The sequence below is a fragment of the Ricinus communis genome, chromosome 1, assembly GCF_019578655.1.
Source record: "Ricinus communis isolate WT05 ecotype wild-type chromosome 1, ASM1957865v1, whole genome shotgun sequence".
In the NCBI taxonomy this organism is placed as follows: domain Eukaryota; kingdom Viridiplantae; phylum Streptophyta; class Magnoliopsida; order Malpighiales; family Euphorbiaceae; genus Ricinus; species Ricinus communis.
This window is the reverse complement of record NC_063256.1, coordinates 4,992,938-5,003,470: the sequence shown is the minus strand read 5'-3', so window position 1 is coordinate 5,003,470 and position 10,533 is coordinate 4,992,938. Positions and strand designations below refer to the sequence as shown.

Genomic DNA, 10,533 nt, shown 5'->3' with positions numbered 1-10,533 from the left:
CTGTTGTTTGTTGCGTATGTGACAATTCTTTTTCCTCAGATAATAGATAAGGCTTGGTGTTGGTTCCGAAATGATATCCTTACCATCATTCATATAAATGTATTTAGGTATATATTTCATGTTAATTTAGTTTAAAAAATTGTACTCGTATACACCTGTGCGGTTCAATCAATTTTGGGAAATCATTGGAGTTCTAACTCCAAATTTATGTTGAATTTATTCAGTTTTTAGTTAATAGTTTTTATGCATATGCTTACTTTAATTAAATCCATAAGTAGAAAAAATAAATAGAGAAAAAAAAAACATGAACCATCATTAGTAATTTAAATTAATTTGAAGCTAATTGTTACTGTGATTTAAATTAAGGTAATAGTCTCTAATAGTTTCTCTCACGCAAATTTTTTTTATTTACATAAAATTAAAAAATACTGTCATAATTTAAGATAAGTATTGACTAATCCATCCATTTGCCATAAAATTACCATCATTCGTTTTCAACCTAAATAATAAACAAATTTTTCCATGTAGTAGATTTGATTTGATATTTATCTTTTAAATAGTATTTATCTCCTTCCATATATGTTCCTATTCTTTAGGTTTCTAATTTGTATTAAAATAGGAGTCTTGTAAATAAGAGTCTATATGAGTCTTTGTACCTAAAAAATTCAATATATGAAAAAAATAAGATCGAATCAAGTTTCTATATGGTATCAGAGCGGGCTGTATAAAATCTCCATTGTAAAAAAAAGAGAGAGAAAATATATTCCTATCCATTTGAAACTCTCACTAAATTAACCACCATACCATCATCACAAATTGTTTATGTTTCATCTGAAAATTCTGGCTTTAAAACTAGAATAACTCTCACTAAAACCAATTATGACACATAGTCTCAAATTATGGAGATGCATATCGTTGGGCGTGAAGAATTAGAAAATATATTATGGGAGATTCTCTTTAACCCGAATCAACTGATTCTTCTTACTCCAAGTGATATGTTGAAAACCAGAAAGTTAAAAGCTGGTTACTCACATCAATGATACCAGAAATCATAAAAAGATATCTTCGTATTTGTACAACCAGTGAAATCTGAAGTGCTATGTCAAAAGTATTTTATGATAGATCAGATGAAACTCAGATTTTTGCTCTTAATCAACGAGCATTCCTAAGTCGGCAGTCTGCATAATGGTTTTGACCTACTATGGCGAGCTAGTTAAAATATTCTAGGAACTTGGTCATCGGGATAAATTAAGAATGAAAACTTTTAAGGACGTTACTATGTATAAAGCAGCTGTGGAGAAGTTGAGGATTTATATCTTCTTAAACGGACTTGATGCCGAGTTTTGAGCAAGTGAGAGGAGAAATTCTTCGAATGGATCCAAGTTTAGATCTTCAACGAACATATGCAAATGTTCATCGAGAAGCAAATAAAAAAATCCTTGACTGGTGAACATGCTTTCTCGGAGTTGGCTGCATTGCTCGCCAAAAGAACTAACTTGTCAGCTCGGAAAAATACTACTCGTAGCTTTGATATTGGTAATAAATAGACTAATTCAACAAAGCAATATATACATTACGGTGCGGCAGGTCATACTCAAAGCAGATATTATGATCTGATTGGATATCCTGAATGGTAGGATTCTTCTAAAGCCTTGAAAATAAAGTCAAAAAACTAAAAAACCTGCATCATATTGGTAATAAAAAGACTAATTCAACAAAGCAATATATACATTACGGTGCGGCAGGTCATACTCAAAGTAGATATTATGATCTGATTGGATATCCTGAATGGTAGGATTCTTCTAAAGCCTTGAAAAGAAAGTCAAAAGCTGAAAACCTCCATCAGCATCAACAGTTGTAGCCAAACAACCTTCATCGCCAGATGTTGCTGCCTTACACATATCTTTAGAATTACCAAGTAATGTTTTTTGTAATTCTGCTACTATTAGGTCGTATATATAGATTATTGATTATGGGTCAACTGATTATATGTCTTTTAACACATCTACCAAGCTAAAATAACCGAACAATCCGTTGTATCTACAGCTAATGGTACAAAAACTAGTGTTACTGGTAAAGGGTCATTCATACTTGACACCCTAAATTTAGGATTTGTTTTATTATTCCATCTTTAAACTTCAATTAATATTTGTATCTCAACTAACCACCACTTTAAACTATGCAGTAATTTTTTAGCCTGGCTATTGCATTTTTAAGGACATCAAGACAAAGAGGACAATTGGTTATGGTACTAGAAAATGAAAGCTCTATCATCTTGTCCTTGCACCATCTAGCTTAAGTGTCTTGACTAATTCAAGCTTGGAAAATAGTAGCTCGATATCGCCAAGTATAGAAGATACGATCTCGCTATGGCATGAGTGCCTTGGATATGTATCATTTAGATACTTTAAAATATTTGTTTCCTAAGTTATTTATAAAAACATCTATTTTAAACTTCAAATATGAAACTTGTAAACTGGCAAAAAGTCATCGTCTTTCTTTTTCTACTAGACTATCGTCTCTCTTTTTTTACTAGTTTAAATAAAAGTCTAGCACCATTTATGATTATACATTCTGATGTTTCGGGACCTCCAAAGGTACTGATCTTGAATATGGCTTGATGATTTGTATCTTTTATTAATGATTATAGTCGCATGACATGGATATGCTTAATAAAAAGTAAGCAGGAGATTTGCTCATTATTCAATGGTGCAAACTCAATATAAAACTTCAGTTCAAGTATTACGAACGGATGATTGAGGTGAATTTATTAATGGTGAACTCACACAATTCATACAACAACATGGTGTAATCCATCAAACCATATGCTTTTATTCTCCCCAATAGAATAAGGCTGCCGAAAGAAAAAATCGACATCTCTTGAAAATGGTACGAGCTATTCTATTTAAAGCAAATATGTCTCTCCAATATTGAGGAGAAACTTTATTTTTAGCATCATATCTCATAGACTGACTTCCATCTCATACCTTAGACTTTCATACTCCACTTGATATATTAAATAAAATCCTTACCTCACTGTCATTACCGAACTTACCATCTAAAGTCCTTGGTTGCACAGTCTTTGTTCACCTTCCTCACTATACTCGCCATAAGCTCCAACCTCGTGCTATTCATTATATCTTTGTCGGATGTAGTCTTCATCAGAAAGGATATAGGTGTTATTACCCTCCAACTTAATGAATGTATGTCAGTATGAATTCCAATTTCATGAACATCATATGTATTTTCTTACTGCAAGTTAGAGGGACAGAAATATTGACTTACAGCCCGACCTTCAACAACATTTTGCCAACCTTCAAACACAACTCGAACAACCCGACCTTCAAAATTTTAATGACCTTCCAAAAACTCAACCCGCTCTTCCAACAGAGACCTCCGACCTTCTTCCAACTGAAACTTCCGACCTATCAGAACAACCTGAGCATTATTTTCCCGACCTTGGATCAACCGAGCATTGGGAGCTTGATATTCGGGGTCAAGGTAATAGAGCTAAGGTTGAAGCACTATAATTAGTGTCACATTTACTGTATGAGTCATCCCGAGCTGAATCTCATGTAACTCATGAACCCTCTGTTAGAATACTCCCGAACCGCACTACCCGAGGGAAACCTAAACCAATTTATGAACCCATGATGAATCTGGACCTAAAGATCCAAAAAATAATTAAGTTTCGTACCATAGGCTATCAAAGATATGTGAATCATTTGTAAATCAATTATCTTCTGTATATGTACCTAACAGTGTGTAGGAAGCCATAAAAGACCCAAGGTGGAAAGAAGCAATGAACGAAGAAATAAAGTCTCTTTGAAAGAATAAAACATGGGAGGTTGTTGATCTATCAAATTGAAAAAAACATGTTGGATGTAAGTGGATCTATACCGTTAAATACAAGGTAGATAGAAGTGTGGAGAGATACAAAGCTTGGCTTATTATGAAAGGATATAGTCAAACATTTGGGATAGATTATGCATAAATTGTTGCTCATGTGGCCAAGATAAATACTATAAGAATTCTTTTGTCATTGGCTGTGAATTTAAATTGGTCTCTACATCAATTCGATGTAAATAATACTTCTTCATGGTGACCTCCAAGAGGAAGTATACATGGAACTACCTCCAAGATGTAGACTTCAGGTTGAAGGAAGTAAGCAAATCTGTAAGTTGAAGAAGTCTCTATATGGATTGAAAAAAAATCTTCGAGAGTTTGGTTCAGAAGGTTTACAAACTCAATGAAAACTTTTAGCTATAACAAAGTAGTTCTGATCATACTCTTTTTATAAAACATAAGGAAGAAAGAACAACTGTTCTTATCATATATGTTGATGATATAATTATAACAAGAGATGATGATGATTAAAAGATAGCCTTACAAGACTATCTTACTAAAGAGTTTGAAATGAAAGACCTTAGTGATCTCAAGTATTTCTTAGGGATTAAGGTACTACGATCTAAGCAAGGTATATTTTTATCTCAACGAAAGTACACTTTGGATTTGCTTCAAGAGGTTAATATGCTAGCATGTAAACCAATTGACACTTCTGCTAGTGAACATACAAAGCTCGGCATATTTTTCGAGCAAGTACCTACAAATAAATAAAGATATCAAAGCTCGGCATATATCAATGTATCTTGTTCATACTCGGTCAGATTTGGCATATTTCCTAAGTGTAATGAGTCAATTTATGCATTCTCCAAGTGAAGATCATATGAATATTATTCTTTGTATCTTGCAATGCTTGAAATTTTCTAGAGGGAAAGCCATTATATTCACCAAAAGGATAACTTTGTCGGTTGAGGGCTATACTGATGTTGATTGAGCTGATTGTATTGATGATATGTGATTTATAACATGTTACTTAACCTTTATTGGAGGAAACCTTGTTACATGGAGAAGTAAGAAGCAAAGTGCTGTAGCTCAATTTAGTGTGACAGCCGAGTATAGAGGGATGGCTAAAGGTGTTTGTGAGTTATTTTGTATCAAAAATTTGCTACATGAGCTATGAGTTCCATATATTAGTCATATGAGACTATATTGTAACAATAAAGCTACATGTGATATAGCTCATAATCCAGTTCAGCATGATCGGACGAAACATATGAAAATAGATAGACACTTTATTAAAGAGCAATTAGAAGACAAGATAACTAAAGTTCCTCATGTCCGATCTGAAGATCAGCTCGTCAATATCCTTATCAAAGCAGTATCAAGAAAAAAGTTTTGATACTGGTATTTATCTCTTAAATAGTATATATATCTCATTCCATATATGTTCATATTTTTTAGATTCCTAATTTATATTAAAATAAGAGTCTTGTAAATAAGAGTATATATAAATTTTTATACTTAAAAAATTCAATATATAAAAAAAAAATCTCCATGCCTCAAGATTAGTATGACATAATAATTTTTCTGTTATAATAATATGACATTTAAATACCGAATGTATTGTATAATAATAAAATTGAGCCATGGAATCGGGTGAAATACATTTTCAGCAGTAAGACGTGTGAATGGAGCTTCAAAGAAAAGTAGTGCCATGGGCTGTGTTTTTCGAGGAGAAGGGAGAGGTGACCTGCTTCTTTCAACCACAAGCAACGTTGAACCAATCAAATTATTTACAGGGATTCTGGAAACAATGACTAAACTCCAATTAAAAAAATAATCATGAATGTTACTTCCGTCATCAAAACCAACCAGAAAACTCCAAAAAAAAAGATAATAAATAGAGGAAATAGTTAGTTCGTTATCATGAAGTCACCTCATCAATCATTCACACCAATAATAAAATCACAAACAGCCGTTGTTCATCTTTTTTCTTTTTAATTAAGGACTGTATTAAGAAAATATTATATATTATAATCTCTATTTTTTTTAATTATTAATGAATTTTTTAAATAAAATATAAAAATTTTCTTATGCACTACTGTGATATAGGTATTTTAAAATAAAATCACAATTATATTTGAGGTGAATACTTGTAACTAATTCTTTGATTTTTTATCTGAAAGAATGCCACTAGCCAACTATGAAAGATGATATTTCAATTCAGTACAGCAATGTTTGATGAATTAACAAATGGAAATGAAGAAGAAGATTTGTGAAATTAAATTAAATAGTTGAAAAGGAAAGCTAAGAAATTGCAGAAATCATAAAAGCAACAAATAATTTGCTTGGGACAGCAACAAATCGTATTTGCACAATTAATAAATCTCAAGGCCTACAAAATTTCACAAACCAGAAAAAAAAAAAAAATGATTAAACAGCAACAATTAACTACTTTACCGACCAAAAGTTCTTAGAACCGGGACAGATGTCACTTTCACGCTCTTATGATCACTAAACAACGTTAAATCAAATTGAATTAATATCTTTTTATGCTTAAATTCAACATAATAAATTATATTGTATGATTTTAACCATCGATTTGAATTTTTTATTTAATAAAATATTATTTATTTTCTACAATTTTTAGTTTTAAAATTTTAAGTTATAAATTAAAAATATAAATTGCAATATTTTCCATGAGAGAGTCGTAATCTTAATCAATTCGGAGTCCATCTCTTTCGCTTTTCTTTCCCATTCTTCCATTATATAATAAGAATTCTATATTCTATATAATTTCTCTGCTTCCACCCCCCACCTTCGCCAGCAGCCTCCTTTGACGGCAGCCATTGACGCGTTTTGCTCTCCTTCTCTAAGCATAAATCAAGAAACTTCCCCAGATCCGCTCACTGTTTTCAATACTTCAAGATCTAAAAAACAAAAAGAAAAAGAGAAGAAGAAAACTTCCAATACTTTCTTGTTTCATTAGTCATGGAATCTGAGCAACGCCGTAAGCGGAAGCGAATATACAAACCAGACAGCACCAGCAACTCTTTCTTTTCAGTAAGGTCTTTAACCGCTTGTTTATCATTCTTCGTCTTTCTTCTCTTTATCTCTTCGGATCGGTCGCCGATTAAAACTGTGTCGTTTCGACCCGTTCTTAATGTACCCGTTTCACTTTTGCCCACTCCTCTAGGTTTAACTCGTGATTCTTTTGATACTAAATCTTTGCCTTTAATAGTCGAAGATAGGGTTTTGCTACCAGACCACGTCTTGCTCATTGTTTCTAATAAAGTTGCTACCAGTCAAAATCTAGACTGTGTTTACTCCAATTTGTATAATTCACATGATGTGGTTTTGAAGCCTGCTTTATCTGTTAATCAATATCATAGAGATAAGTCCATTGTTCGCTGCCAGCTTCCACCCAATAACTATTCTGCCGCTGTTTATTTACGGTGGTCTTGGGAGGCGGCTGAAGGTGTTGCCGCTGCAGCCCCCGCGTCAGTTGTTTCTTGGGATAGAGTGGTGTATGAGGCGATGTTGGATTGGAATACTGTGGCTGTGTTTGTTAAAGGATTGAATTTGCGGCCGCATAAGGAATCGGATTCATCGAAGTTCAGATGTCATTTTGGTTTGAGTAAATTTGACAAGGATGAAGGAATTGTGTTTACCACTGAAGCAATCACAGCTGCACAAGAGGTTATTCGGTGTTTGTTGCCCCGGAGTATTAGGAATAATCCAGTCAAGGCTCAGGGTATTCGTGTTACTGTTAGTCGCATTAATGCTGGTGAAGATGGTGTTGATGCACCTTTGCCATCTGTGGCTAAAGTTTATGGTGCCAAGTCTTATGAGAAGAGGAGTAATAGAGGCAAGTATGAGCTTTGTGCTTGTACAATGCTGTGGAACCAAGCTTCTTTTCTCCATGAATGGATTACTTACCATGCTTGGCTTGGTGTTCAGCGGTGGTTCATCTATGACAACAATAGTGATGATGGGATTCAAGAAGTGGTTGATGAGCTTAATTTGCAAAATTACAATGTCACTAGGCATTCTTGGCCATGGATTAAAGCACAGGAGGCTGGTTTTTCTCACTGTGCTCTGCGAGCAAGGAGTGAATGCAAGTGGCTGGGATTCTTTGATGTGGATGAGTTTTTCTATCTACCTCGCCACCGTGGACAAGATATGCTGGGAGAGAATTCTCTAAGAACCCTGGTTGCAAATTACTCAGATTCATCAACATATGCAGAGATAAGAACAATTTGCCACAGCTTTGGACCTTCTGGTTTGACCTCAGCTCCATCACAGGGAGTAACAGTTGGGTATACTTGCCGGCTTCAAGCTCCTGAACGGCACAAATCTATTGTCCGCCCTGAACTGCTTGATACAACCCTTCTCAACGTGGTCCATCACTTCAAACTAAAGGAGGGATACAGGTACCTGAATGTGCCAGAAAGCACAGCTGTAGTGAACCACTACAAGTACCAGGTGTGGGATACTTTCAAAGCCAAGTTCTTTCGACGAGTATCTACCTATGTTGCTAACTGGCAAGAAGACCAAAACCAAGGTTCAAAGGACAGAGCACCTGGTCTAGGGACTGTAGCCATAGAACCTCCTGACTGGCGATTACGGTTCTGTGAAGTTTGGGACACTGGCCTAAAGGATTTTGTCTTAGCCAACTTTGCTGATACTGCCAGTGGGTACCTTCCCTGGGAGAGGTCTCCTTTCTGACGAATTTAGAATTGAGGGGGCTTGCAGCTAGGCGCCCATTGAAAACAGAGTAACAATACACGCATCAATTCATTCTTTTGTTTGTTTTACAATTTCGTACCTTATACTTTTGGTGTTATAGACATGCAAAGTACACAGTTGTAAAGTTACTAAAATATGAAATGATTCTTTTCTTCATTCTTTTGCTATTCTGTTTACAGTGCAGCTCTCTAGAATTTGCTTGTGTTAACTTCAATACGCTCACAGGTATATTCCAATTGGGAATTCTCATTTTTCTTAAAATAAAATCGTACATTTTAATACCATATATTGGCAGAACGCACACTCTGGAATTCAACACTATTATAAACGTTTACAAATCAAAAGCATATAAAGATAAAGCCTCGTTTTACAAGTACAACTCATGTGGCATCTATAATGTGATAATATTACAATAAAGTCTCATCTCTATCCCTTTCCCTTGTCTCACATCAAAGTTCAAAGTATCGATTTCCACACATTCATAAATGCCATGTAATGGTCAATAAGTGTACTTCCTAAGAATCTTCTAAGTGCATAAACAAATCTGAAAACTGTCATGTGGAAGAACAGCCAAATAAAATAGCACTACGGAAATACTGACATACTGTTCGACTAACAGTATGTCAATATTGGAGACGAGTAGCAAAAGAATTGCCTGGCATCGTTTGTGAATCTCGATACCTTCTCAACAAAAGCTGCTCTATGGGGAGTCTGCGGATGGGAAGAAAAAACTTAAATTTGAGAAAGATATAACCAAAAACTCTATGGACACGCTGTCCCTGAAACAGAACATACAGATACCATAACGACCAAAACGGTTATAGCACGTTCAAAATAGAAACAAATAAAAAGAGTGTCGTGGCCCAAGCAGATGTATTTTAATGCATTCTTGAAACATTCAGATGTAAGATGGGACAAAAATTATACAGTTTCACCACTAGAAATCTAGAATGGAGGAGCAGGAACAACGCTGAAGCCCAAAAATTTAAGATTGGGTTAAGTTTGGCACGCATTTAGTATTTTCTACTTAGTCCTTTTCATATTTTCAGAATATTGTATTTGTACCCATCTCATAACTAAGCAGCTAGCTACAAAAAGAATGTTATTAAATATCAATACTAAGGCTTAAAACTTCAAACTATGGCTAACAGTTGGAAACATGGCCAGGCACATTCGTGTTACAATGAACGTTTTTAGCAACTAATACCATATGGACTATTGACAATTGTTATACCAAGAGAAAATGACATAAGAAAGGAGAGAAAGCTTCATGTGGCGACACCTTTAAATTTGCATGTATATAGGCTAAAACTACTATTTTCTAACCTTTTAATTTATTATATTAAATGTATTAATGGTGAGATTTGACATTCCTTATGCAAATATTCTATGATAACTAAAGGTCAACGTGTCTAGTATCCGTAGAAATATTGATGCTCAGCACATGAATTGGGTTGATTATGTTTTGGCCCCAGGAAGATGTTCCAATGATTTGGAGTTGAAAATTCCAACTTGCAGTTACTAAAATTCAAATCCCGTGGGGATAAGCGGTAAGAGAGATCATTATGGCATAGGAGAGGTTACAACTTGCAATTTGCAAGCCTATTAAATAACTTGACACCTAATTATCCCCTCATTACAATCAATGAGAAAAAATTAGCATGCTTTGCGCCCCCTGTAGGTAAGATATTTGGGATTTGTCACCCCATGGTTTGCAAATGATCAGGTGGAATTAGAGTTGACCTGGATTGAATATGTATCCCAGACATTCAATAGGTAAAGGGATATAATTTTTGGCCAGTTGACCAAGGGCTCCATCTATCTACATGCACCCTAAAGCTACAAAACAGAAATAGCACCTAATTAGATGGCTTATGCCTTGACAGCATGCTTGTTTCAAAATTAAAATGAAAATTACCTTGAATAAAGGATAAGGCAGAC

At 34.5% G+C, this 10,533-nt stretch overlaps 1 protein-coding gene across 1 annotated transcript; it reads left to right on the top strand.

Annotated features, from left to right (window-relative positions):
* The first annotated feature begins 6,569 nt into the window (after nt 1-6,569).
* On the top strand, nt 6,570-8,748 carry LOC8270359 (glycosyltransferase family 92 protein RCOM_0530710). The gene has a single exon (XM_002520147.4). It carries the CDS (start codon nt 6,835-6,837, stop codon nt 8,569-8,571), a length of 1,737 nt encoding a protein of 578 aa, XP_002520193.1. The 5' UTR covers nt 6,570-6,834; the 3' UTR covers nt 8,572-8,748.
* Nucleotides 8,749-10,533: the final 1,785 nt, after the last annotated feature.

Coding starts and splice junctions, on each gene's coding strand:
- LOC8270359 (XM_002520147.4), top strand. CDS start 6,835: ATGGAATCTGAGCAACGCCGTAAGCGGAAGCGAATATACAAACCAGAC.